The sequence below is a fragment of the Fringilla coelebs genome (genome assembly GCF_963513975.1).
Source record: "Fringilla coelebs genome assembly, chromosome: 16".
Classification (NCBI taxonomy): Eukaryota; Metazoa; Chordata; class Aves; order Passeriformes; family Fringillidae; genus Fringilla; species Fringilla coelebs.
The window spans coordinates 1,046,532-1,074,471 of NC_140042.1; the positions used below are offsets into that span (position 1 = coordinate 1,046,532).

The window sequence follows — 27,940 nt, forward strand, 5'->3', positions numbered from 1 at the left end:
GGCCCCCCCGCCCCGCCGCGCCCCGCCCCGGGCGCCCGCCGCCGCCGCCGCCCCCGCCCCCGCCTCCGGAGCGGGCGGGCTGGGCGGGGGGGCCGCACCGTGCCGAGCCGAGCCGTGCCGAGCCGCGCCGAGCCGCCCCCCGCCGCCCCCCGCCCCTCGCGGCGCCGCGCCGCGGAGGATGCTCGGGCCGTGAGCCCGCAGCCGGCAGCCCCGGCGCGGCGCAGCCATGGGCAAGGACCAGGAGCTGGTGCAGGCGGTGAAGGCGGAGGACATCGCGGCCGTGCAGAAGCTGCTGCAGAGGCCCAAGCCCGGCAAAGCCAGTGAGTGCGGCGGCGGCGGGGCCGGGCGGGGGGCGCCGGTGCGGGGGGACACGCGGAGGGGGGGCACGCACGGGCACCGGCGTCGCAGCGGCGGGCGCGGCGGCTCGGGGCCGCATCCTAGCGCTGCTCCCGGGGCCCGGCCGCGATGCCGCCCTGCCCGCCTCGGAGCATCCCCGGCCCTTCCCCGGCTGCGGCTCCTCTCGGTCGGGCGGGGACCGTAGACGTGCCGAGGACCCCCGGCGGCGCCCCGGGAGGGGCGGGGGGCGCTGCCCGGCGTGCCTCTGAGCACGCCGGCGGGGCTCGGAGCATCCCCGGGCGCTGCGCGGGTGCGGAGCGCTGCAAAGGGTCTCCTCGCCGGTCCCGGGCACCCCCGGCGCGGTCGGGCTCCGGCCGGGCTGCCCTTGTCCCGTACCCGGGAGCAACTCCGGACCCCCCGGGAGCCGGGCCCGGTGCTCCCGGGGGTTTGGGCAGGGTTTGCGGCCGGGCGCGTCTGCGTGTGCGTGCAGCGAGTGTGCCCGGCCCGCGCGGGAGAGCGCCGGGGCTCGCTGCCCGCACACCTCTGCGTGTGTCCGCGCTGCCGCGGGTGCGTGTGCGGCTGTGTTTGGGTGCGTGGGGTGTTTGCGTGGCGGTGTGTACCCTGGCATCTGTGTGTTTGGCTGGGCTGTTGGTGTTTCTCGCTGAGGGGGTGTTTGGATGTCGCTCCGCGGGTATCTCCCGGTGCATCCCTGCGGCTGGCTGTGCTCGGCTCCGCGGGTGCGCCGCGGGTGCGTGGCCAGGTGTGAGGCTGCGGGGGCGTGCGTGTGGCTGTGCGTGTGCGTCTCCGGGTGTACGTGTGTGTAGCTCCATGAGTATCTACTCGCTGTAGGATGTAACTGCTCCGTCGAGGCGTTCCGCCCGGGACTGAATAATTCATGGTGCTGATGCAGCCGCAGGTTTCAGGCCTGGTGCCGGGGACGAGCTGGGAGGCCGGGGACCGTCCCTGGGTACGGAGAGGGACCGCGGGGAGCGCTCGTGTGGCTCTGGGTCACTGGACACACAGTCCCTCCATTGCTGTGCCCACTGTCCCTCTCTGCAGGGCCGGCACTCCCCAAATGTGGGCATCCCTAGAGCTGTGCAGGACTGGTGAGCTGTCCCACTCCCTGGTCATGCAGGGCTGTTTCTGGCCAAGCAGGGCCAGCGTGGCACCCCATGTCCTGGTGCTGAGCAGGGTTGGCATGGCATTCCCCATGTCCCTGCTCTGGTGTTGCATCCACCGTGTTCACGGTGCCACATGAGGCCAACATGTGTTTCTTCGTGCCACACAGGGCTGGCATGAAGTCCCCATGTCCCAAGTGCCATTGTTGCTGTCACTGCTGAGGGACTCTGCAGGGCAAGAACCTCCAGCTCAGAGCCCGCTTCATCCCAACCCACTCCAGACACCGCTGCTGCCGTGGCCTCTTGGGGCAGTGTGTGGCTATGGGGACAACGCCTGGTCTGTGCCCAGCAGTGTCCCCACACACCCCTCTCCGGTCCCTGCTGGCCTGGGCACACAGCTGGCGTTGCTGTGGCAACAACCAGAGGTGCCTGAGTGCCACCACCTTCTCCTGCATCCCTGTCTTTCCCAGGGCTCGGCTGCATCTCCCGTGGCTGAGCCCTCTGGACGCCAGGCAGGATGGCCATAGGGGCCAGCAGCGCTCCCTGTGCCAGGCTCACAGGTGAGGGACACCCGGCGGGGCTGAGCCTGCTGTTGGGGTGGATGCTCACCCCATTCCCTTGCTGGGCTGCCCATCTCCAGCTCTGCTGGACCCACTGGTGCCCGTGCTGGGCTCGTCTGGGGCCATTTCCCCACCTGACTCCGCTCTCCCCTGTGGCAGCGGGTGCCACGTGTGCGGTGGGTGCCGTGCTCCCAGCCTGGGGTGCACAAGCACCCCTGGCCATGGCAGCGGGGCTGGAGCGGTGCATGGAGTGGGAGAGCAGCGAGCAGGGCTGTCCCCACGCCGTGGTGTCCCCACGTCCCCTCCAAGTTCCGGTCCCACGCATGCCTGCGGCGCTCCCCGCGCTGCGCGGCACTGGCGAGATTTGTAACTTAGCTGTTATCTGGATAATATCCTATTCATGTGGGGTTTAATACACGAGATTTTAAAAATCCTTGCGTGAATTAGCGCGGGTTGCTATGGTGACAGGGGGCCCCGTTCGGTGCGAGTGTGGGTTCGGGCCCGGGCCGGCCGCAGCGCACACCGCGCCTGCTTCCCGGCCATCCATAATTGATGAGGTTGTCTGAAAGTTGCGCAAATCAGATGCAGGGATTTGGCAGCAAACTGTTTCCCTCCCTGTCCCCTCCTTCTCGGTGCTACCTCGAAGAAATGTGGTGACTTGGCGTTTTCCCCTCAGCTCCAGCAGCCTGGGATGGGATGGGACCGTGGGGTGTCTCCAGGAGCACCGTGCCCACTGTGTCAATCCTGTCCTGAGCACCTGGGGCTTTGGGCAGTGGGAGATGAGCTGTGCCATGCAGAGCATCCACAGTTCCATGGCTCTGGAGGGTTGGAGCAGGCTGGCTCCTTCCCTATGGGGCCGGTGCTGCCAGGGCTCATCCATGTTGGGAATGGCTCCTGTGAGGTGCTGCCGGTGCCAAGTGTGGGACCTCCAGCCAAAGGTTGGATCCCCTGCTCCAGTTTCCCTTCCAGCCAGGCTGGGGGGCTCTGTAAATCACTTCCACACATGGCAGCTTCGTGTGGCCAAGGAGATGTCCCAGCACGTGGCCCTGCAGTGCCAGGACAAGCACTGGGCATGGCAGGAACTGGCCATGTGGGTGCAATCCAGGGCTGTGTCCTGTGGGACTGTGCTGCCCACCCCATGCCTGGTCCTCAGTGCCACCCTGATCCCCCAGGCTGCCATCAGGACTCGTGTCCTGGTGTGCTGTTGGAGCTCTGGGGCCACGCAGGGCTGGGTTAGCCACGCTGCCTGGCTGGGATCAGGGCTGGGCACAGAGCTCTGCATCCCCTGTGTCCTGCCACATCAGGGTCGCGCTGGGTAACCCAGCCCAGCCTGGCCCCACTGCCCAGGGCGCTGGTGCTGAGGCCTGGGCAGCTCTCAGTGTGTCCCACTCTGGGCAGGAGAGCCCCATTCCTGCACTGCCACCTGGGCAGGGCTCTGCATCCTGCCCTATGTGTCACTGGCAGCAGCACTGGCACCTCAGAGCTTGTCCCATCAGTCCTGGCCCTGCTGCCATGCACAGGGAGCAGGTCCTGCCCTGCCTAGGAAGGGAGCTGGAGGCTCAGTGAGAACCCTCAGGGTCCTGCTGTCCCTGGGGAGCCATCCTGGGATGTGAGCTGCAGCTGTGGAGCTGCCCTGGCTGGGTGGGGATGTTCCTTCGCCGGTGCTCCAGGATTTGGGGACAGTGGGAAGCCGAGCCAGAGCACCTGGGGACATGGACTCTGGGCAGGGCCTCGCCAGCTGCCTCCTGCCCTCCGGTGTGTCCTCCTGCACAGTGGCCAGTCAATTCTGGGTTTTCTTGCCTGCAGTTGATTGCATTCATAATCTGCTCTGATAACAGTATTTAATAAAACCGGGCTAATATGGCGCAGTTAGGAAATGTCTTTGACATTTTACAATTCAATTTCCATGCAGTAAAAGGCAGGGCAGATGCAAATCCAATTGTGGTGCAGTGCCCAGGGCACACGTGGCCGGCAGCTGCCGGAGCTGCCCGCTTCCCCCGGCCCTCTGGGAGAGCAGGAGCCTTCCCTGGGAGGCAGCCACCCCCGATGGCCCCTGCTGCTGCTCCCTGGGCACTGGGCAGAACCTCCCTGCTGACAGAGAAACCCAGGCAGAGATGAGCAGATGATGTTCACTGGAGTGCCTGGATGCTGCTGCCTCTGGAGCCATCCTGAGGTGCTGGGCAGGACATCTGGACTGGGAGGAAGGGGCTGTGGGGCCCGATCCTGTGACCAAAGAGGTGCTGGGCCCGTGCATCCCCCATGGCGTGGCCAGGCCCTGCTCTCACACCTCCCCCCATGCCCTCGGCAGGGATGGAGGGGCGGAATGCCACGGGCATGGCCTGGGGCCCGCGGGTGATGCCAGCGAGGGGAGATGCCGGTGCATCCCAGGCGTGGCCCAGGCACGGGCTGTGCTCTGAGCACTGCTGACAGGCAGGTTCCTCCAGCTGCTGCCCGACTCCTCCACGTGTCAGCAGGTCCCTCATCAGCCTCTTGGGGTTCCCAGCCCGCGTGCTAAGCCTCGCTCCCAGCAGGACTTGGCAGGGAGATGTGGGCTGGAGTGTGCCAAGTTTCCTTCCAGAGGGGCACGACTGCTCAGCCTGGGGTGACTTCTCATTATTTTACATTTCTTGCCTCGGTGGCTGGGCCGAGCTGTGCGTGCAAACCCTCTCTGCCCCCCTGCCCCCAGCACAGCCCCCGTGTCCAGGCTGGCTGCAGGGTCCCTGCCCAGCAGTACTGCTCTGGGGACCCGGGACAGTTGGCCACTGCCATCGAGGAGCAGCAGGGCCACGGGCCGGCGGCTCCGTTCCCAGCTCCCTCCCTGGCCTGGATTTCCTCTCAGCAGTCCCAAATTCACCTGGCTGGACACCAAGCAGCCCTTTGGCAGCCCCTCGAGCGGGGCTCTCCCACGGCAGTTTGCTGCACGAGGACCTCGCTGCCCCTGTGCTGGGGGGTGGCACTGTGGGGGACCAGGCAGGGCCAGCGGGCACCCAAGGGTGGCAGGGCTGGCACTGAGCAGGTCTGAGTGCTGCGGGTGCCCTGAGCTTCTCTCCACAGCCGTCCCAGTGGCTGCCAGCCCGTGGTGGTTTCCAGTAGCCAGGCTGGCGTCTGGCTCCTCTCCTCCTCTCTGCACTCTGTTTAACCCTTCCTTCCCCTTCCCAGCTGCTGGGAATGGCTGTGATCAGTCCCCTGCCCATCTCGGTGTGCCCAGGTGCCCTCAGCCCCTTCCCCCTCCCCATGTGTCTGCAGTGGCTGCAGCAGCAGTGCTGGGGATGGCAGCTCCGTGCCAAAGCAGTGCTGGGTGCTCAGTGAACACATTCCTGGGCTCATGGCAGGTGGGAGCTGTGGCAGTGCTGGTGGGGTGAGTGCTGGAGAGGAGGACCCAGCTCTTGGGTACAATCTGAGGTTGTTTCCCACAGCGCTGTCTGTCCTGGAGCTGGTGCTGGTGTGTGCTGGGAATGGTGCTCAGCACTGTTGGGAGAATGTTGGAGAATAAATTTGCTGATATTTAATGACTGGTGCTGGTCCTGCTGGGCCAGACTTCCCTTCCAGTGAGGGAGAAGTACTGGGAAACAAAACTCAGGAGTGCCTGCATGGACACTGTTGTTCTGTCACTGTTTTGTGTCCTGTTCCTGGCCAAGTGTGCTGCAAGGGTGGGCCATGCCCAGCAGGTCACCAAGTCAGTGTGCAGTGCTGATGTCACCTCTGCCCTGGCTCACCATCCTGTCCCACATCTGGGGCACGTGGGACTTGACCTCCTGGTTCTCCTCTTCCCAGAGGGACAGGGGGCCAGTGCAGCCCACCTGGCACAGCAGTGATGCCCCCCACGGGCTGGCTCATCCTGCCGGGCTGAGAGGGATCTTTAAGCTCTAATGAAATGTTAATAGTATTTTCCAACTCAATACGGGAGTAGAAAATGAGGTGTTTAACGCTGGGCTCTGCAGCGACAGGAGCAATCAGCCTGAGAAATGGGAAGCTGGGATGCAGAGCTGGCCTGGCCTCGGCCGACAGCCCCGCGCTGCCGGGACTGTTCCGGTGACGGATGGGTCACGGTGCTGGCACCAGCCACCCGGTGGGGCAGCACCGCGCTGGGAGGGCGTGGGAGAGCGGCTGGCCGGGAGTGCCAGCTCTGGCCGGGTCTCCTTGGGTGTCCCCACCAAGGTCACTGCCGGCACCTGGAGAGCGCCGAGCAGATGGAGGTGCTGTGAGGCTGGGGTGCCCCGGGGTGCAGCGGGATTAGGGGACCCCAGCGCCGTGCCCTGCCACGCTCGGTGTCAGCTGGAGACGGACCAAACTGGAGATGGTGCCCAAGGAGCCACCACAGGCTCTGCTCCTCGGCGCTCTGGTGGCTGGGTGCTCCTCCCGTGTGCCCCTCTGCATCCCTGTGCATCCATCGCTGTGCACCTGTGCGTGCCCCAGCCCCTGTGCATGCTCTGCGTGCCCCTGTGCATCCTGTGTGTGCCCCAGCCCCTGTGCATGCTCTGCGTGCCCCTGTGCGTCCGTGTGAACGCGTGTGCATGGTGTGCCCATGTGCCTCTGCCCCGTGTGCCCGTGGCCGCTGCTGTGCCCACGCCGGCGCTGCCTCCTGTCCGGCCGGCCGCGGGGCCGCGGGGCCGGGCGCCGGGCACGGCCGGCTCGTGGCGGCGGCAGCAGCCGCTGATCCCTTCCAGATGTGGCCGCCGGAGCCCCGCGCCGCCTCCTCGAGAGGCCCCGCGGGTTGCCGGCCCGCGGCCGCGGGAGCCGCTGGAGCAGAGACAAAGCGGCGGCTGCCCGGCTCCTGCATTGCAGCTGGGCTGTTTACGGCAGCGCGCTCCTCGCAGCCCTGCAGCTCCGCAGCAGCACAGCCCCGCTCCCCGGGTGCACTCAGCGGCTGGGCTGCCTGAGGCTCGGTCCTGCTCGGCCCTGCCAGCCCCCTTCCTGTGCCCGCCGTGCTGGGGACACTGGGGACACTGGCGACGCTGGGACGGGTCCTGCCAGCCTGCCGGGAGCAGTGTGAGGCCTCTGGCCTCGCTCCCTGTGCTCCTGGATGATGCATGGCGTGGCCTGGCTGCACGTCCCCGCTGTCCGCCCACCCCGACGGTCACCGGCTCACGGCTGAGCTGCCAGCCCTGTGCCCGCAGAGGTGCCCATGCCTGTGCCCGTGCTGCCCCTCCATTCCCACCAGGAATGCAGCCCTGAAGCAGAAGGTGGGCACGGTGCACCGGCCATGGATGAGGACAAATGATGGCTCTGAAGGCATCACGTTCAAATAGAACCTGGGGCCTGTTTTGCGTGGCTGGGAGCTCAGAGACAGAGCTGCAGCAACGCCTGGAGCCTCTGATGGATCTGGGCTGCCTGCACACAGATGTGCACACCTGTGTACATGCTCAGGGCACACCAGGAGCTGATCTGGGCCACCTGCATACAGATGTGCACACGTGTGCACACAGGGCACGCCCTGAGCTGATCTGGGCTGCCTGCACACAGATGTGCACATGTGTACACACACTCAGGGCACGCCCTGAGCTGATCTGGGCTGCCTGCACACAGATGTGCACATGTGTGCACATACTCAGGGCACACCAGGAGCTCCCGCCACTTCCCAGTGCTGCTGCACCGTGCCGGGTTCATGGGAGGCCAGTGATCACCGCCGTGCCTCGGTTAATGATGCTTTAAGATGCACAGAACTCCAGGTCCCGCCCTGCAGCCAGTGTGGACAGGGTCCATCCTCCCAGGGATCCCTGGCCCCGCAGAGGGGGTGAGGAGGGGGAGGAGCCGGGGAGGATGAGGATGAGGATGGGGATGGGGCAGGATGGTCTCTGCCCCAGGGTGGAGGTGAGTAGTGTGTAACCACCTCTGTCTGCTCCCGTGTCCCAAGGAGGTGCAGTGCCATGCTGGGACGGGTGGATGGATGGGCAGACACAGGTGACAGTGGCCCTGAGCAGCCACATCCTCATCCCTGCCATGCCAGCCTCGCTGTGCCAGCAGCGGCTCCTTCCAGCCTGCGTGATTACTGAAAATTACCTGTTTGCCACAGGCTGGCAATTAGGGCTCCCTGTAAGCGACACCAACATCCATTTCCACAGAGACGAGTGTGGGTGTGCGGCTGGCACCGGGCACGGCAGGCACCGGGCACGACGGGCACCGGGCACGACGGGCGGCTGCTCCGGTCCCACGGAGCTGGGCACAACCCCTCGTGTCCCACCCGTGGGGCACAGGCAGCACATCTCCGTGCTGTGCAAGCCCCTGCCCGTCCCTGTTGCTGCTTCCCTGCATTCCTGGCTGCCCTGGGCCGAGCCACCAGCGAGCCCCTGCTCAGCAGGGCCCCGTGTGGTACTCGGGGGGCTGGGGGGGCTGGCACTGCCCAAAGGGGTCCGGCTGATGCAGCGTGGCTTGGCCTGGCTGCATGGTACCACACGGCAAAGGTCAGGTGAGGATATGGCTTGGGAATACAGGGAGAGAGTGGGGATCCCCACAGGAGCTGCTGGTGGGTGCTGGGCCCCCTGGACAGCTCCAGGTCTGGTGGGTCGGCTCTGCCCTGGATACATCCGTGTCCCTTGTCCCCGCCTGCCCTGGCGGCCCACAGGCTCAGCCCCACGCCATCCCAAGGGATTGAAAAGTTTCCTTTTTGTAAAAATAAAAGCATCACAGTGGAGTCCCTGCTGCCTCTTGAAAGCTGCATTTAAGCTGCTTCCTGCAGCCCCAGGGGACAGCGCTGCACGGTGACTCAGGCTGCCAGAGCCCAGCCAGCCTCCAGTGCGGATTTCGCCCCTCCCTGGAGAAGGGTCTGCCAGGGATGGGCATCCAGAGCATCTGTACCTGTGCTGGCACACGGGCAGCATCCCCCAAAAGGGCCTTGGGATCTGGGGGATGGCTGGTGATGGGCAGCAGGGCACACAGCTGTGGGTGTGCGGCTGTGATGGGCGGTTGTTATCCGGCTGCGGTGGACACTGGGAGATCCAGCTGTGGTGAGAGGTGTATGTCCAGCTGTGATGGACACCGGAGTGTCCAGCTGTGGTGAGAAATGTCTGTCCAGCTGTGGTGGGTAGCTGTTATCCAGCTGTGCCACGTACTGCTCTGCAATGGCTCCATCCCATCCCAGCCACCTCTCAGCCCCAGGCAATCCCTTTCCCTGTACAACGAGCTTCCCGGTGCATTATTTATGCAGTCCCGATCGATCAGAAGATGATAACGGCTTCATTAGCATCTGAGCATCGCCGGCCCCAGCGCCTGACACGACCTTGGCTGCAGGAGTACAAGCTTTTCCCTGTCAGGACCGGCTCCCCGGTGTCACCGTCATCACCAGACCCAGCCAGGGCTGCTGTGGCTGCCTCAGTGGGGTCCCCACCATGGCACAGGCCACCGTGGTGAGCCCATCCTCGCAGTGAGGAATAAGACACCCCCATGCCAGGGCTCCTCGTGCAGTGCCCGTTGTTTGCGTGGCGCTCGTTAGCAGGGATATAATTAAGAGCAGCTATTTTGGATGCTTCCTTTATCCGGCAGCTCCCAGCGATGCCGCTGCAGGATCCTCCCCCTGTCTCTGAAACAGGCGCTTGCCTTGAATGTCTTCCCTGTGGATATTCACTGCTTGTGGGGTCCCGTTGTGTTTGTGGGGGGCACACGCAGGGGTCCGGCTGCCCACGTGAGCTGGGGAGTGAGGAAGCAGCAGGGCTGGGGCTGGAGGGGAGTGGGGTCACTGCAGAGGGGTGAGGGAAGGGATGGAGAGGAGGATTCGGGGGGTTCTCCTGGCCGATCCGCTGCCGCCATGCTGGGGAGGGGGCAGCAGTGCTTTCCCCTCATTAAGTAGATGTTGATTTAGCGGAGGCTGGAGCCATCTGCTTGGAGCAACCGCCTGCTGCCTGCCGGGGGGAGCGGGGTGAGGATGTGCTTCGTCAGCGGGGGCTTGGCCGGGAGCCCCCACGCTCCGGCCGGGCATCGATCGCTGCTGGCGCTGCGCTGGCTGCAGACGCAGGGGCTGGCGCAGGAGCACGTGAGGGGGTGCTGGGAAGGGAGAGGAGCCCCCTGAGCAGTCCCACCGTGTGGGGCCTTGGCCTTGGACACACGTGCAGGGAAGGGATGGGGCAGCCGGACACAGGGGTTTCACTGCAACCTGCACTGGGATGCCCAGAGCTGTGCTTGGCCACTGGGGTCCTTCCATGGCATACACCGGCCACCTGTGCACATACAGCATGTTCGGGGGTACCTGGAGCAGTGACTGGGCACTGTGGTCTCCCAGTGACATGTACTGGGATTCCTGCTTGGGCATGGGGGTCTCCACATGGCCATGCATTGCTGTGCCCAGAGCTGGGGTTGGGCATGGGGGTCTCCACATGGCTGTACATTGCAACGCCCAGAGCTGGGGTTGGGCATGGGGGTCTCCTCACAGCCATGCATTGCAGTGCCCAGAGCTATGGTTGGGCATGGAGGTCTCCTGATGGCCATGCATTGCTGTGCCCAGAGCTTTGGTTTGGCATGGAGGTCTCCATGTGGCTGTGCATCGCAGTGCCCAGAGCTGTGTTTGGGCACAGGGGTTCTCCTCATGGCGTGCTCCAGGACACCCAAAGCATGTGCCAGGCACAGTGCCAGGAGCCCCGGTGCGGCGTGGCTGGAGCCTGGGGTGGGGCAGAGCGGGTTCCCGTGCACGGGCCCTGCACGTGCCAGCAGCTCGTGCGTCGCCCGCGCCGCTGTGCCCGCGGGGCCGGGGCTGCCGAGGAGCTCGCTGCACATGGAGCGCCGGGCTCAACCCGAGCGTGATTGAGCTCCTGCAGTCCCTGTGTTTGAGTGAGGGCGTTTCTGGGAGCAGTGGCAGGCCGCTCCCGCAGCGGTGTTTACTCCGGCAGGCGCTGTTTATAGCTGGTGTCGATGGCAGACGCTGCGGCTCCCGCTGCACACCGCAGCCACGGGTGAGAGCTGCACCCCGTGGTGCCAGGGCCTGTGTGCGCCCCCCTTTCCTGGGGCTGGCATCGTGGTCCTGCCCCAGGGTGTTTGTGGGGTGCAAACTGCTCTGAGAGCCATGGAGAGCTGGGCCATGAGACACCAGGGGAGCCCCGTGATCCCACACGGCACAACCATCACCGGAGCAGCCCATGGGAAGCCAAGAGGGGACATTGGGGTGTCCCAGGGATGGTGGTGGGGCTCAGGGTGTCTAAGCAAAGATGTGCCACCCCTGAAACAGCGCCTTCCTGATGGCACCTGCATGGAGAGGGCAGGATAGTGACTGCAGGTGCTCGGTGGTCCCTGCCACCCCTCCAGTGACCCCAGCAGAGAGGACAGCCAGGGACACACTGGGGGTTCACAGGCAGCGTGGCCATGAAGGAGCTCTTCTCTCCTCCCCACCATGCCCATCTCCTTTTGTAGCCGATATTTTTAATTGGAAGCACTCAGCTCCCTTCTCTCTGCCTTGTTAGTGGAAGAATGTTCCTTGTCATTAATTCCCAGCCATTAATGAGCTCTCCTGGCTCTTGTTGCCCCCAGACAGGCTGCAAATCTCACTGTGGACCTGGTGACCAGGGCAGCCATCCTTCTCTCCTGCTCTGGGATCTGGGGTTATTCTGAGACCCCAGCTGGGCTCCACGCTCCAGCTGCCTTCGGCATGCTGACGGCCACTTCCAGAGCTTTAAGGAAAGTCAAACCACTGCATGGCTGGAAGTCACTGACTAAGCACTTGGCACGGGCAGTGATGGAAGTGCTAAACAGATTTTGGCAGCCGCAGCCTCTCCTGCAGGTGCAGGGAGGAAAAATTTGCCGCTACGCTGCATTGGGGTGATGGTGGTTTGGTGATGCCGAGGGTGGCACGTGCCTGGGGATCACCAACGGCATCACCACTGCACCCTGATGCCCGGGCACTGCCCCGTGCCAGCCCCTGGCTGGGATCACCCCGTGGGAAAGGCCAGGCAGTGCAGACCTGCTGACAGCGTCCGTCCGTCCGTCCATCCGCAAGGACCCCTCGGCCGGAGCGGGGCCCGTCTCGGGGCCGGAGGCTGGAGCCAGCGCCGGGCACGGTGCCGCTGCTGCGCCCACGGCTCCTTTTGTCCGCTGGCCCTTGGCATCCCTGGGGGCAGCTCGGCCCCTTCTCCTGGGAGCTGGTTCCTGGCGCAGGGCAGCAGCGGAAGCGGCGCTGGGCTCCTCTCCACGGGGCTGAATGGCACCTTTGTTGGGGACGCTGGCGGCAGCACGGGGCTGCCGGGGACTGGGTCAGTGCCGGTGTCACAGGGGCTCTGCCTGCCACTAATGTGCAGCTCTTCCCAGGGGAGCACGGGGGTGCTATGGCAGGGATGGGATCTGGGGGCTTCTGTGGCATTCCTGTCCCTCCCTACACCCGGGGACCCCATGGTGTCCCCGTCCCTCTCCAGACACCCTGCAGTGCCCCTTCTCATCTCACATGAGGCACTTCTGGGAGGAAAGCCTGGGGACCCGGTGGCTGGAGGGTGGTTGCTGTGGCTGATAGAACCCATCCTCTGCAGTTGTCACCTGTCACACTGGGCTGTGTCAGCATTAGCAAATGTCCTGCAGCTCGGACAGCCGGGCAGCCCTGGAGTGCGGGGGGCAGCCAGCCCTGGGTGCCAGAGCCTCTGTCCTGGGTCCATCTGCGCCGCCTGGCCTGGGCAGGGCTGGCTCAGCCCGGCACCACTGCCCAGGGTTGAGGGTCAGGGCTGGACACAGCTGCCCCTCCTGCTGCTGGTGCCCTCTGAGCCCTGTTTGTCCGTGCTGAGGCTCCTGGGCTGTGGCACAGCCCCTGTGTCCAGTAATTCAATAAACACAGGGACACTGACAAGGGGACATGGTAGAGGGCGAGAGAGCGAGGCCATGGCCAAGGTGCACAGGGAGTGTCTCTCTGGCCCCACATTCCCTCTCCCTGCCTGAAGCAGCCCCTTCCAGCCAGCTTCTCCCAACAAGAGCTTGTCCCTGGCTTTGAGTGCCTTTGCCCATTCTCCCTGCCAGGCCATGCAGCCTTTGGGTCCTCTCCCATGGACTCAGGGCTGTGCTGGAGCTGTGCTTGCTGTGTTGGGCTCAGGGGCTGCTGTGTGGGTGCCTGACTCGGGGCTCTGCTGTGCTGCTCCCACCCTCCTCTTCCTTCTCCTGCTCCTGCTGTGGGAAGAGCAGCTCACTGGAAAGCCTGAGTGGCATTTTTCGGGTAAATCTTATGTAAATCTGGCTCCATCCTTCCTCGTGCTGCTAATTGGATTGCCCCGGCGCGGTTTAATTTCCCAGAAGGGTGGGGAGGGCAATGCAGGGGGGGCTGGGGGTACAGGGGAATGTGCTGAGCTCTGCCCAGCGGGGGCTCCACGGGCCATTCCAGAGCCTCAGCTGGGTGGAGGAGCCAGGGGAACATTCCCCACGCAAACCAGGGGAGAACGGGCAGAACCTGGTGCCAGGAGGAGTCCCTGGGCTCTGCTGCCTTCTGCAGGGACCCCCACCCTGAGCCTCCTGCCTGCAGGTTGAGGCAGCCTCACACAGCACCTGTGGAGCAGCAGGGAGCCCCAGCCTTGGTAGGCAGGGAAACCTGGAGCTGCCACCACATCAGCTCCCTGGTGTGCCCTGTGTCCCTGCACCAGCCACCTCCTCTAACACCCTGTCCCCTTCCCTCCTTTCCAGAGCTCCTTGGATCAGCAAAGAAAGTCAATGTCAACTTCCAAGACACGGACGGGTGAGTGGGAGCCCAAGCCCGGGTGCTGTGGGGTGCTGTGGGGTGCTGTGGGGTGCTGTGGGGTGCTGTGGGGTGCTGTGGGGTGCTGTGAGCAGGGAGTGCAGCTGCTGTGGGAGTGCTGGGTGTCTGTGTGGAATGCCAGGCTCTCCGAGCTGCCAGCTCCAGGGCTCTGGCCCCATTAGCCCACGCGGCTGAGCCTTCCCTGCACCCAGAGATGGTGCTGGAGGCAGAGGCAGGGCTGTGCCCCACATCTCACCACACTTTTCCCAGCCCTGTGGGGCTCCTCGGGAGCTCAGCCCTGTGGGGTGCCGGGTGGGAGAGCCGTGACCCCGCCAGGCACCGGAGATGCTCCACAGCCACATCCCAGGGGCGGGAGCAGCAGAAAGGGGCCTCAGACACCCCCGCTAATCACACTAATGAGGCTGCAGGGAGGCAGCCGGGGCCCCGCACAGGAGGGGGCTGCCGTGGGAGTGCTGCTTGTGGGGCTGGGCAGCAGCTGCCCCTGGCTCCCCCCTCCCCGAGATCCCCCTGGAGCGGGGCAGCACCACGATGTGATGCCACTTGTACCCTTGGATGGCTCTGCTGCGCCAGGGAGAGCAGCAGAACAGAGGCCATGCCCTGGGGATGTATGGGCACAGCAGCCCGGCTGCCTCCTCATCCTCGTCACCAGGGTGGTGGCAGTGGGCATCCCCTGGTAGCTGCCAGGTCCTTGCTGTGCAAGGGGGCACCACCCACTCGGGCTCAGCAGAGCCAGCAGGCCACAGGAGGGCTGAGCATCATGGCAGGGCTGGGGGGCTGCAGGCAGGGCCCCGCTCATATCCAGCTCCTGGAAGGTTCAGGGGGTGCTGAAGCACAAGGGGAGCAGCCTCCAGCCTCAGGCACTGCTCCTGGAAAGGATCCCCTGGGATCCGGGCTGCAGCCTGGCTGTGCTCCGCTCTGTGTGAGCTCAGCCAGCCCCGTGCCTCAGTTTCCCCATCCCAGCAGTGCTGGCTCAATCTCGGCTGGGAATGCCATGGGTGAGCACCGTGCTGGTGTCCCCACGCTGGCCCCAGGGCCGGTGCCCTGCTCGTGGCCGAGGTGGCCGGCTGGGCCATGAGGTGCCCGAGGGAAGCCCCCGAGGCAGCCCCGGGGAAGGCTGCGATTTGCACCATCTTGAGCGGATTTGAGCAGGGCGCCGGAGCGGAAAATGTTGACATTTCCCAGGCAGACGTTGGGGATCAGCCTCCTGTGCTGGCTGTCTGCTCACATCGCCGCTCCCCGCCGGGGATGGCAGCCAGGGCTCCGTGGGCATCACCGTGCCTGGAGCCTGCTCCCCACGGGACCTGTCCCCTCGGCCGGGGGCCTGGGGAAGAGGGCCAGGGGGATTGTCACCCACACCTGCCCCTCGGGCACCAGCGTGTCCTGGGGACTCCCATGCTCTGGTGACACCGGGGTGGCCCTGGGGAGGGGATGGGGACGCTGTGCACGGCCAGGGCCCCGAGCAGCAGCACGCTGGGTGCCAGCGCAGTCGCACGGAGGATGCCACTGCCGGGAGCACAAGTAGGTCAGCTCCTGGCCTGCTTCCCAGGCGGGAGCCTCCGGGAGCTGCGAGAGCAGAGCGGGTGCGGGGCCGGGGGCTTTCCCCACCCCACAGCCCGGCCCGGCACCGGGCACGGCAGCGCTGCCATCTGCGCTCGTGGCCGCGCTGCTGGGGCCAGCCCGGGGGAAGTGGGTCACTGGGGAGGGGGCTCACGGCACCCCCACCTTTGGAGCCTGCCCTGCCCAGCACCTCCAGCCTGGCGGGGTCTCAGCATTCCCAGGCCTGCAGCAGCTCTCTCCCCAAAGCCCACACAGGGATAGGGGGGTGGCTTTCCCAGGGACATGTGCACGTGGAGGGCAGAGCAGCCCCGGTGCTGCAGAGGTGCTGGGCAGGGGTTGGCAGGGCTGTGGAGGGGACAGGCCAGCGGCCCCTGACACCAGCCCGGTCCCCAGGTTCTCGGCTCTGCACCATGCGGCGCTTAACGGCAACACCGAGCTCATCTCGCTGCTGCTGGAGGCACAGGCTGCCGTGGACATCAAGGACAACAAAGGCGAGGCCCCGGGTCCCCTGCCCCGTGCCCCCGCAGGCTCTGCCTGCTGCGCTGGCACATGGAAGGCTCACGGCTCCTTGCCCCTGCAGGCATGCGGCCCCTGCACTACGCGGCCTGGCAGGGCAAGAAGGAGCCCATGAAAATGGTGCTGAAGGCAGGCTCCTCCGTGAACATCCCGTCGGACGAGGGCCAGATCCCCCTGCACCTGGCAGCACAGCACGGGCACTACGACGTGGTACGGAGGGTACGGGGCTGGCAGGGGGTGGTGCCACCCCTCTAGCCCTGCCCTCACCGGGTCGGGGTCTTGCTTGTCCCCAGTCGGAGATGCTCCTGCAGCACCAGTCCAACCCCTGCATCATGGACAACTCGGGGAAGACGCCCCTGGACCTAGCGTGCGAGTTTGGCCGGGTCGGGGTAAGTTCTTGCAGGGCTGGGTGTCCCCAGAGGAGGACTGGGAGGGGACAGGGGCACTGTGGGGTCCCGGGGGGGGTCAGGGGCACTGTGAGGTCCTGGGGGGATGACAGGGGCGCTGTGAGGTCCTGGAGGTGCTGGAGCAGCTGGAGGGGCACAGGGATGGCTGGTGCTGGGGGTGTGCAGTGCCACCAGCGCAGGGGGGAGGCGGGGGCCGGGGGCTGCGGCCCCGGGGGGCGGCCGAGCCGCCCTTGCAGCCCTGCTCCGTCTGTGTTTGCTGAGCCAGGTGGTCCAACTGCTCCTGAACAGCAACATGTGCGCGGCACTGCTGGAGCCCAAACCGGGGGACACCACCGACCCCAACGGCACCAGCCCCCTGCACCTCGCCGCCAAGAACGGCCACATCGACATCATCCGGTGCGTGCTGCGGGCAGGGGTGGCAGGACCAGCGCCCCCCGTGCCCCGCTGACCCCGCTGTCCCCCCGCAGGCTCCTGCTGCAGGCTGGCATCGACATCAACCGGCAGACCAAGGCGGGCACGGCGCTGCACGAGGCCGCGCTCTGCGGCAAAACGGACGTGGTGCGGCTGCTGCTGGATGTAAGGGCCCCCCTCGACACCCCCAGATGCCCCCAGGCACCCCCAACCCAGCCGGGGGTTGTGGGAAGCGGGTGACCCCACAGCTGGGGGCTCAGAGCAGCTTGTGCAGCTCTCCCTGGGAGCAGAGCTGAGGATCCTGGAGGGGATACATCGAGGCTCTGAGGGTCCTGGGGGGAGCACACCGAGGGGTAAGGGTCACAAGGGGGGTACACACGAAGGTCTAAGAGCTGTTCCCTCCAGCTGCTGGTCTGCTGGTGGCCTAGGGAGTCCCAGGGGTGGCAGGATGGGGACCAGCCTCCTCCCAATCCCTCTCGGTGCCATTGCAGAGCGGGATCAACGCCCACGTCAGGAACACCTACAACCAGACGGCTCTGGACATCGTCAACCAGTTCACCACCAGCCAGGCCAGCAAGGAGATCAAGCAGATGCTGCGGGGTAGGGGGTTGGAGGGCACGGAGTGGCCACGCTGGCACAAGGGACGCCGGGCTGGGGGTGCCAACCCCCGTGGGGTGAGCGGCCGGTGACGCTCGCCTTCTGTCCCGCAGACGCCTCTGCAGCTCTGCAGGTCCGGGCCGTCAAGGACTACTGCAACAACTACGACCTGACCAGCCTCAACGTGAAAGCCGGGGACGTCATCACCGTGAGTGCGGCCGGGGGGGCCGGGGACAGCCCGGTGGCAGCGCCGGTCCCCGGCCCGGCCCCTGACCCGGCGCCTCCCGCAGGTGCTGGAGCAGCACGCGGACGGGCGCTGGAAGGGCTGCATCCACGACAACCGCACCGGCAACGACCGCGTGGGCTACTTCCCCTCCAGCCTCGTCGAGGCCATAAGCAAACGAACAGGCAAATAATCCCCCCCTAGACCCCAGCCCCGGGGAGCCCACCTTGGCTCGGTGGGGAGCAGGGTGTGGGGGGCTGCGGCGGTGAAGACAAAGCGGGGTGATGCCCCTCGTGCATGTGGGGTCGGTGTCCCTGCCGTGTTCATGGGGTCGGTGCCTAAAGTGTGTGGGGTCAGCGTCCTCATCGTGCCTGTGGGGCTGGTGCTCCCATCCAGTGTGCAGGGTCTGTGTTCCCGTTGTGTCTGTGGGGTTGGTGTCTTGGGGGTTGGTGCTGGCAGCCCTGGGGTGCTCGAGGGTCAGCCCTGGCTGCCCTTGGCCTGGGGGAGGTGTTTGAGGTGCTGGGAGGTCGGTGCATGAGGAGACCCAGTGGTGTCACTGTGGCTTGGGGGACGGGGAGCAGTGGGGTCAGAAGAGCTGGTGCTCAGGGTCTGTGCAGGGGCTGGGCACCGGTGCCAGGGAGCTGATGCTGCCACACAGAGACCGTCTTTCCAGCCAGGGGCCATCTCAGGGATTGGCCCCTGCTCCCCTGCCCTGTGGCTGCCTGTTCCCATCCCCATTCCCATCGTCATCCCTTTAGGCTCCTGGGGGCGTGTGCAGCCCCTTGGGATGTCCCTGGGCTGTGCCCTCTGCCAGGAGAGTCCCAGTGGGGCTGGTGCTTCTGCAGGCAGCATTGAAAGGCCCCACATCAACCATCTCACCCCAGCCCTGGGACTGGATCCTGGGGGCAGCCACACTGTGGGGACGTGGGCAGGGAATAGTGGCATGTCAACAATGTCTCAGGAGCACGGCAGCACAAGTGACTGCCAGACAACCTGCAGTGTCCCTGGAGGCACCTGGTGCTGGACAGGCAGGGGCAGAGCTACCCTCCAGGTATGGGTACCAGAGATGCCATCCATGTCTCCTGGGCTGTGCTTCGTGGCTCCTGGGCTGAGCTCTATGGCTCCTAGGCTAGCAGCTGGCCCACAGCAGTGCTAGCCAGGCTGTGGAGGTCTGTAGCCACCCCACTGGTGGCAGCAGTGTGGGGTGCAGGCGCTGTGTCACAGCTCACCCCCTGACACTGGGGTGCCAGTGCTGCGGCCCCAGCCCGGCCCTGCCTGCAGCTGTCCTGGGATGGCCCTGCGGGGAGCAGGACCCGCAGCCTGGCTGTGAGAGCCCGTGAGCTGCCCCTGGGGCTGTCCCAGTCTCGGTGCCGGATCCGTGGGCTGTGTCCGTGCCCTGTGCTGGGCTGTGCGTGTGCTGAGCTCCCACTGCTGCTCCTCGGCTCCGCTCCGCATCGCCTGGGTCTCGGTTCTGGCTTCTCCACGTCCCTCTGGTCGCATTTTGATTTGCTGCCTTTTCCCCTCTTTCTTTAATTTTCTTTCCTTTTTTTTTTTCCTTTTTTGGTGGCACTGAGCGTGTCTCTATTATTTTGATTCTTTTCATTTTGTCTCTTGTTATGTTTTATTATCAGGTTCATGGGAGACTGTAACAATCCCCCAACACTTCCAAAAGATCCCGCTCCCGGCTTACGGGGCTGCTGTGCTAAACGGTGACGCCTCGTCCCATCCGTTCCATTCCCTGCCTCCACCTCCACCTCCACCACCACATTCCCATCAGACTCTTTTCAGTTCCTTTGGCTATCACAGGCTCTCCCCTAGCAGTGCCGACGAGCCGCGTTACGGACAAGGTAGTTCACCGCTCGCTTCGTGCTCTCCATGGATTTTCCTTTCTTTTCCTTTAAAGCGTGTGTCGAGTCCTTTCTCTCTGCTCGGCCTCTGCCCCTCACTGGGGGCTGCAGGGCGTGGTGTGTGTGTGCATGCAGCGTGTGCATGCGCGTGCATGCGTGCGGCGGGGCAGCGGGGGCACTCGGGGCACACGCGTGCCACCGCTCCCTCCCGCACCCGCTCCAGTGCCCCTGGCACGCCGTGTGCCCAAGGCACAGCCACCCTCCCCAGCCCGGTGTCCCCGTGGCCCCTGCGCTCCTGGCCGGGTGCGTGGGCACCCCCAAAGCACTCCCGGCCCTGCGTGGGGCACGGCTGGCAGCGCAGTGCCACAGCGCAGTGCCACGGGCTCAGGGACCCTCTGCCGGCCACAGCCTCCCTGCAGGGCCCAGCTCTGACCAGGTGCTGGCTGTGCACACAGAGCTGGAAGGGGCTGTGGCTCCGGGGGCTTTCCCAGGGGATGCTCTCGGGGCTGGCTCAGCACGGGTAGAGCCCAGCTGATCCCTGGGGACCGTCCCCAGGACACAGGCAGGTGACGGATGCTGCAGGGCTGTGTGTCAGGAGCAGAGGCTCGCAGGGGTGCAGTGCTCAGTGGCTGGGGCCAGGGGTCTTTGCACATGCCCTGGTGGCAGTGGCTAAGGAGATTGTGTTGGGGGGCACTGGGTGGCCCTGCTGGCACTGGGGACAAGGAAGCACTTCTTTTCCCTGGGGCTTTCTTTCCCAGTGGGGTCGCATGGAGCTGCACAAGCCCAGGCTCCTCTTGGTGTGACCACAGCATGTGCAGCTCAGGGATGTCCCAGCCTGATTTGGTGAGGCTGTTTGTCCCCTGCTGTGCTCTTTCAGTAACTCTATCACCTTGTACCACCTGTCCCCTGCTACAGTTGGTTGGTGCTGTTTGAGTGAGCAGCTCCATGAACAGAACTGGCCTGGCTGGCAATGGGGTGACAGGGTGGCAGTGCCCCATGGCTGGCAGGACAGTGGCGGAGCCGTGGTGGGGCCATGGCAGCACTGGCCTTGTAGGGATGTTGTCTGTCTCACCTGAGGCTGTTTTCCCCCTGCACTCGGAGCTGGGTGTCCCTGGTGCAAGTGGGACTTGGCAGAGGTGGCCAGCACAGTGAGCTGGTGAGGAGCCGTGCCCTGGGGTGACCCTCAAGCTGTGCCCCAGAGGAGGGCGAGGTCCTCCTATCCACTACTGTGTCCCCTGTGTGTCACCTGGGTTTCAGCACCGGGTGCCTGCCCTGCACAGCCTCTGTGTCCCTGCAGATGGGTGCAGGCAGCTGCAGGGACATGGCCAGCACTGCCTGGGACAGGGGACAGTGGGGTGGGAGCCCTGGTCCCCACTGAGAGTTTGCCCAGCTCCCTTTGCTCCCTCACTGGTCATGTTCCCATCCTGTCCTGTGAAGGGATGACATGGTCTCTGTCCCTTGTCCAGCTCCGCCAGGGCACTGGAACACCCCACCATGGTCTGTCCCTGGCTGGCAGCGAGGAGGGGATGCTCTGCACAACAGGGCCCAGGGCTGGTCACTGTCACCTCTGCCAGCTTGGAGTGGACAGGGCCCTAGGATGGCTCTGGCCTCCATGGGCACGGACACAGCCGGGGTCCCCACACCTTCCCTGTGGGGCTGTTCCCACGTGCAGCAGTGCCAGTCCGGGGCCGTGGTCACCTCCCCTGTGCCACACCCGTGCGAGCCCGAGCGCAGTGCTCCACGCCTGACGGCCGCTCTCTCTGCTCTGCCACCAAGGGTCCCGCGGGGCCGACATGAGCCCGTCCCACCTGTCCCCGTCGCAGGGCGGATCAGCCACGGCAGCCCCCGCCGAGGAGATCTGGGTGCTGCGGAAACCCTTCGCAGGTACGGCACCGCTGGGACGCAGAGAGCGTGCCAGGACGTGGCGCTGGCTCCATGGGGCACGGCCACACCGTGGTGTCCCCTGAGAGCGGGGCACAGAGCCCTGACAGCCTCTCCTCTGTGTGCAGGTGGTGACCGCAGCAGCCTGGGCAGCACGGGCAGCGTGGCCTCGGCGCGCAGCTCGGGGAGCGGGCAGAGCGCGGGCAGCGGGGCGCACGCCCTGCACGCCGGCTCCGAAGGTGTCAAGGTAAGGAGAGCCCCGAGGCAGCTGTGCCAGCTCCTGCTGGCTGCAGTCCTGCAGCGTTTTCTGCCTGCTCTGACTTCAGCTGGTGCTTGGCCGGGTGCTGTGCAGTCTCATTGATACCCTGTGTGCCACCAGCTACGCTGTCACTGACAGCGGCCACCAATGTGTCCCCTCCACCTGGCCCCTGAGTACTGCCCGGGCCTGGGCTCAGCCCCTGCAAAACATTCCACAGCCCATGGGGGCTGCTGTGCCATATCTCTGCTGCCACTCGCAGGGACCTCTGCACTGTGCTCTGTCCTGCACACACTGCTGCCACTGGCCCGGCACACTGCCACCAGTGCGCTGCTGCTGCTGGCACAGCACACTGCAACCAGCACCATGCACTGCTGCCACCAACACGGCACGCTGCCACCAGTGCACTGCTGCCACCAGCACCGCACACCGTGCTGCACGCTGCCCTGCCACCACTGGCACAACAGCCCTGCGCTGCCCCTGGGCTGTCCCATTCCTTGGCAACAGCACCTGCCAGCCCACCGACCCCAGCACCCGCCAGCCCACGTCCCCTGCCGCCCTGCCTGCCGTGCCCACGTGCCCCTGAGCCACAGCATGCTGCCAGCCGGGGGGGCTCCGTCCTGTGGGCACAGGGGACCCCCCAGTTCGTGCCGGCAGTCTGGGCTGGGCATGTGCCAGGCTGGCTTTGGGGTGCGGCGGTGCCGTGGGCTCCTGCTGCCGGCAAAGCACCATCTGCTGCTCCCGCTCTCCCCGCTGCCGCCGAAATCTGCTGCAACCCTCCCTGCCCACCCTCGCCCGAGCTGGCAGCACCCGCAGCACCCGCAGCATCCACGGTACCCGCGACACCCGCGACACCCGCGACACGCACCCCCCGGCCCGCCGGCCCCCTCCGCCCGCCTCACTCCTGCCTGCTCTCCCCCCTTGCCGGGGTGTTTTTCAGCTGCTGGCAACGGTCCTTTCCCAGAAGGCTTCTGCGCAAGAGTCTGCCGTGGGCGATGGGCCGGCCAAGGCGCAGGACATCCCCGCAGGTGCGTGCTGCGGCCGCCCGGCTGCCGGAGCAGGAGGAGCCCTGGCCGTGCCGTGGATCCAGGGATTTGTCTTTTTTTTTATTGCCACGGCACCCGTCGCCAGAAGAAAAACGTGTGGGTAAAAAATGACTCTCTCGCCTTTCGGCTGCTGCCAGGCCTTCTCCTGCCTCGGTTAGTGGGGGCCCGTGGGGGGGCGGGGGGCGGCGTGGGGCGGGCAGGGGGGGCACCGCTGCTCCCCGGCCCCTTCCCTTCCCTGGCCCCCCGCCAGCCCTGCTGGAGCCCGAGCGGGGTCCCCCCCACCGCCACCGCCGTCCGGGGGGCTGCGGGGAGCATGGCCACGCCACCGGGGTGCCCACGCCATGGGAGTGGCACGTGCCTGGGAATCGGGGGGACAGACGGGAGAGGCACACGTGGGGGTGGGCGTGGGGGGATGCCCAGAGCTGCCCGGGCTGCGGGGAGGGAGGAGGCTGCGGGCAGAGAGAGCTGGGGAGGGGGATGCGCTCAGGGAAGGGGGCGCGCACATGAAGGGGGGTGGGCACGCGGGGAGGGGGGCGCAGACGTTGCTAGGGAGAGGGGGAAACATGCTGGAGCGATGCAGACGCAAGTGGGATGCAGACGTGAGGGAGATGCACACGGCAGAGGGATGCACATGTGAGGAGGATGCCCACGCGAGAGGGATGCAGATGCCCGAAGGATGCACACAGGGAGGATGCACACGCACACACACACGGAAGATGCAGTTGCTGGTGGGGGGGACCGGGCTGCTCTTGTCCATCCTGATTAGAAACATGAGGGAAAAATTTCAGGGCAGCCCTCCTTACCCTGCAGGAAGGGCATCAAGGGATGCCCCTGAGGGAGCCCAAGGGATGAACAGCTCCTGCGAGCCTGCCTGGTGGGTGGCAAGGCCAGAGGAGTGAGGCCAGAGGGTTTTGGGCAGAAGGACCCCTCTGGCTGCTGCCTGGGCTCCAGGGAAACTGCCTCTGGAGGACAGGTCTGGCTGGGTCCCACTGCTGGGGGCCACGCTGGGTGCAGCAGCTCGCCTGCCCCTCCCCGAGGAGCAGCACCCTGTCCGGGGCACGGCGGGTGCTCCGGGCTGCTGTGCTGGGGTGGGTGTCCCGTGTGCTCTCCCATGCCTCCCTCGGCCCCGCCAACCTGGGGCTGTGGCTGTGGCACCCTGCCCAGGGCGGGGCTCGCCTCTCCCTTCCAGCCCGGGGCCGGGCTGACCGCTGCCCCTCCGGCAGGTTCGTCGCGGTCGCAGAGCGTGGCCAGCTCCCCCTACGCTCCCCAGCCCCCCGCCGAGCCCCAGCTGAAGAAAATGGAGCCTCCATCAGAGGGGAAGGTGAGCAGGCAGCGCTGGGTGCCGTGGGGAGCGTGTGGTGGGGACAGCTTGGGGGACACGGGCAGGAGTGGCGGGTCCCCATCCTCGGAGCTGCCCCCATCCATCTGTCCCCACTCCCCAGAGCTCGGAGGCCGTGTACCAGTGGCTCTGCAAGTTCCAGCTGCAGCTCTACGCTCCCAACTTCATCAACGCCGGCTACGACATCACCACCATCAGCCGGATGACACCGGAGGTGGGGCCGGGGGCGGTGGGAGGGAGGCACGGCCAGAGCAGGGCTGCACTGACCCCCCTCTCTGCCCCAGGATCTCACGGCCATCGGGGTCACCAAGCCGGGGCACAGGAAGAAGATCGCCTCTGAGATCAACAACCTCAGCATCCCCGAGTGGCTGCCCGAGTACAAACCGGTGAGGGCTCTGCAGGGCCAGGGGGACAGAAGCCACACCCATGGTGGCAACGAGTCCCCTCCTCTCTTCCAGGGAGAGGTGGTACTGGACAAGGGTGGGAGCTTGCTCCATAGCCCCAGAACTGCTCATGGTCCCCCCCGGTAGCTCCCCAGGGACCATCAGGCTGCTGCCAGCTGTCATCCCTGTGGATGTGGCACTGTGACACCCCTCCTGCCCCAATGTCTGGGCACAGTGAGAGGCTTCCCATCGGAATAGGGCTGGCAATAATCCAGGATGCTTGTGGGGCATAGGGACAGCACAGGGACAGGGAGAGTCCCCTGGGGCTGTGATCCCCCAGCAAGATGGGATCCCTGTGTGCCATGGGTGCCTGGGGTGGCGGGGCCAGACCCTGCTGCCAGCCGGTGCTGAGCCGTGCCCTGCACCCACCCCAGGCCAACCTGGCGCTGTGGCTCTCCATGATCGGCCTGTCCCAGTACTACAAGGTGCTGGTGGAGAACGGCTACGAGAACATCGACTTCATCACCGACATCACCTGGGAGGACCTGCAGGAGATCGGCATCACCAAGCTGGGTAAGGCCCCGCGCGCGGCGCTGCCTGCGCCGGCCTTGGCGGTGACACTGATGGCATGTGCCGCCCCCAGGCCACCAGAAGAAGCTGATGCTGGCGGTGAAGAAGCTGGCGGAGCTGCAGCGCGCCGAGCTGGGCAAGTACGAGCCGGGCACGCTGAAGAGGAAGGCGTCGGGGCCGAGCCCGGAGGTGCTGGCCATCGAGTCCCCCCCACCGGAGCCGCCCGAGTGCCAGTCGCCCAAGATGAGCACCTTCCAGGATAGCGAGCTCAGCAGCGAGCTGCAGGTGGCCATAACGGGCGAAGGCCCCGAGGAGCCCCCCGAGAAGGCGGCGAACCCCGCGGCCCCCGGTTACCGCTCGCCGCCGGGGCTGGGCGGCCGCGCCCGGGTGATGAGCAGCTCGCAGGAGCTGCTGGGGGACGGCCCGCGGGGCCCCCCCGCCGCCGCCATCTCCAAGAGCCAGGAGTACCTGGCGGAGGGGGCCGGGGAGAGCCCCCCTGCACCGCCCAAGGAGAGCCGCCCGCCCCGGCACGGCCACCCCGTGAAGCGCGCCAGTGTGCCCCCGGTGCCCGGCAAGCCCCGGCAGCCCTTCCCCGCCTCCGCCGGGCAGCTGACGCCGCCGCAGACCCCCGGCAAGGCACGACCCTCGTCCCCGCAAGGCCCGGCGGCTCCTCATGCCACCGCCAAGGTGAAGCCCACCCCGCAGCTGCTGCCGCCCGGCGAGCGCCCGGCATCGCCCCGCTCCCTGCCCCAGTCGCCCACGCACCGCGGCTTCGCCTACGTCCTGCCGCAGCCCGCCGAGGGCGAGGCGGCGCCACCGGGGGTGCCCGTCCTGCCCGTCTCGGTGCCCGTGCTGTGTCTGCCGCCGGCGGGCGAGGGCGAGGAGGAGCCGGGCAGGCCGAAGAAGCGGGCGCACAGCCTGAACCGCTACGCCGCCTCCGACAGCGAGCAGGAGCGGGACGAGCTGCTGGTGCCGGACGCGGGGCCCTACGCCACCGTCCAGCGCCGCGTGGGCCGCAGCCACTCGGTGCGGGCACCCGCCGGCGGCGACAAGAACGTCAACCGCAGCCAGTCCTTCGCCGTCCGCCCCAAGAAGAAGGGACCCCCGCCGCCCCCTCCCAAGCGCTCCAGCTCTGCCATCTCCAGCGCCGGCATGGCCGAGGACCTCCCCAAGGAGGGCGAGGGCGAGGCGGCCGTCGGAGCCCCGAGCGCCGAGGGCCGCCGGGAGCAGCGGCGGGCGAGCGACCTGGGCGGCAGCGTGGACACGGGCAGCGCCGGCAGCGTGCGCAGCATCGCGGCCATGCTGGAGATGTCCTCCATCGGCGGCGGGGCCCGCGCCCTGGCGCTGCAGAAGCCACACGTGGCGGCCGGGCCGGGGCCGGCGCCGGCCAAGGCGCCCGAGGGCTACTACCTACAGCCCGGGCCGCCCCCGGGCAGCCCCGACCGCGCCCGCGTGGCCACCGTCCTGGCCACCGTCAAGCATAAGGAGGCCATCGGGCTGGACGGGGAGGTGGTGAACCGGCGCCGGACCATCAGCGGCCCCGTCACCGGGCTGGTGGCAGCCGCCCGCCGCGAGCGCGCCGACAGCGTGCGGTCGGAGGCGGCCGCCGACGGCCCCGGCGAGCGGCTGCGGGTGGAACGCGGCGGCTCCCCCGACGGCATCCCCTTCGCCGAGGACGGCACCCTCACCATCAAGCAGCGGCCGCGGCCCCTGGGGCCGGCCCGCGGGGAGACGGGCGAGGGGCTGTCCCCGGCCCACCGCCACGGGGACCTGGCCAAGGTGGAGGCCAGCGCCACGCTCAAGCGGCGGATCCGGGCCAGGCAGAGCCAGCAGGACGGCGTCCGCTTCGTCCTCACCGAGTCCGACACCGTCAAGCGCCGGCCCAAAGCCAAGGACAAGGAGCCGGCGCTGGAGCCGGCCACGCTCGCCGTGTACCAGAACGGCACCGGCACCGTGAAGCGGCGGCCGGCCTCGGAGCTGAGCGGGGCTGAGCCGCCGCCCACCCCGCCGCCCGCCGCCCGCCCCGACGGCCCCGAGTTCGTCCCGCCGCCCGCCGAGCCCAAGAAGCCCTTCAAGCCGCCGGTGTCCCCCAAGCCTGTGCTGACGCAGCCGCCTCAGAAGATGCCCGGGCCGCCGGTGCCCGTCCCCAAAAAGGTGCCCATCCCAAGCCCCGGCAGCCCAGGTAGGTGCCCCGCCAGCCCCCTGGGACGGGCGCTCCGCGGGGCGGACGCCGGGGGTCCCAGCCGGCCCCGCCGATCTCCTGCCCCTCTCCCTTCTCTCCACAGAGGTGAAGCGGGTCCATGGCACGCCGCCCCCGGTGTCCCCCAAGCCCACGCCGCCCCCCACGGCCCCCAAGCCCCCCAAGCCCCACGCTGCCATCCAGTCGGTGAGCGCCAGCTCCACGCCGGCCCCGTCGCCAGCCCGGCAGCTGAGCCCCGCGGGCAAGCCCTCCAGCACCCCGCCCTCGCTGTGCTCCAGCCCCGCCAAGCCCCTGTCGCCCGGCGCGCAGCCCCAGCAGGTGCCGGTGAAGCCGCCCCGCTCCACCATCGCCAGCCCGTCCGTGGACAGCGGCGGCCCCGAGCTGGCGCAGCAGAAGCTGGAGGAGACGAGCGCGTCCCTGGCCGCCGCGCTGCAGGCGGTGGAGGAGAAGATCAAGCAGGAGGACAGTCAGGCGGCAGAGTAAGGGGGCGCAGGGGTGGGTGGTGGGCCCTCGAGAGGGTGTGAGGCCACTGGGTGCCACCGAGCACGGGAGCCCATAAGGAGCATGCACAGGGGTCAGGCTGTGACACCACGGCACGAGTGGGATGGTGCTGGGGGACACTGGTGGAGCACCAGGGGACCCTGGCTGGAACCACCCTGGGGAGGTGACACTGAAGGACATCTTGCTGGAGCAGCATGGGCAGGGCGACCTAGGCCTGTGGGTACTCTGGGCCTGTCTTGGAGTGGGGACACGGGGGACATGGAGCCAGAACACTGTGCCACGGCACTGGGAACACAGTGCTGGGCACCACAGCACAGAGGGGCAGGAGGGCCGTGCCAGGGGGCCCAGGGGGCTGTGCCGTGTCCACATCCCTTGCCCGCCCTGACCCCCTGACCCGTCTCTGTCGCTCCCCAGCTCAGCCGTGGAGTCGAAGAGCACCGTGAGCATCCTGGACGACATTGGCAGCATGTTCGACGACCTGGCGGACCAGCTGGATGCCATGCTGGAGTGAGGGGCGCCAGGGCCCCAAGAACCTCAGGGCTTACGTG

At 67.0% G+C, this 27,940-nt stretch overlaps 1 protein-coding gene across 1 annotated transcript; it reads left to right on the forward strand.

The window, feature by feature from the left end:
• Positions 1–226: 226 nt before the first annotated feature.
• On the forward strand, positions 227–27,921 carry CASKIN1 (CASK interacting protein 1; the record flags this gene model as incomplete). The annotated part of the gene is made up of 21 exons (XM_084216473.1): positions 227–320; positions 13,586–13,637; positions 15,609–15,706; positions 15,796–15,941; positions 16,025–16,120; positions 16,404–16,534; positions 16,606–16,714; positions 17,041–17,149; positions 17,260–17,354; positions 17,437–17,554; positions 19,001–19,216; positions 20,993–21,100; positions 21,226–21,344; positions 22,294–22,381; positions 23,623–23,720; positions 23,842–23,952; positions 24,023–24,124; positions 24,556–24,694; positions 24,765–26,873; positions 26,977–27,370; positions 27,807–27,921. The coding sequence occupies 21 exons, from the start codon at positions 227–229 to the stop codon at positions 27,901–27,903; spliced, it is 4,629 nt and encodes a 1,542-aa protein (XP_084072599.1). The 3' UTR covers positions 27,904–27,921.
• Positions 27,922–27,940: the final 19 nt, after the last annotated feature.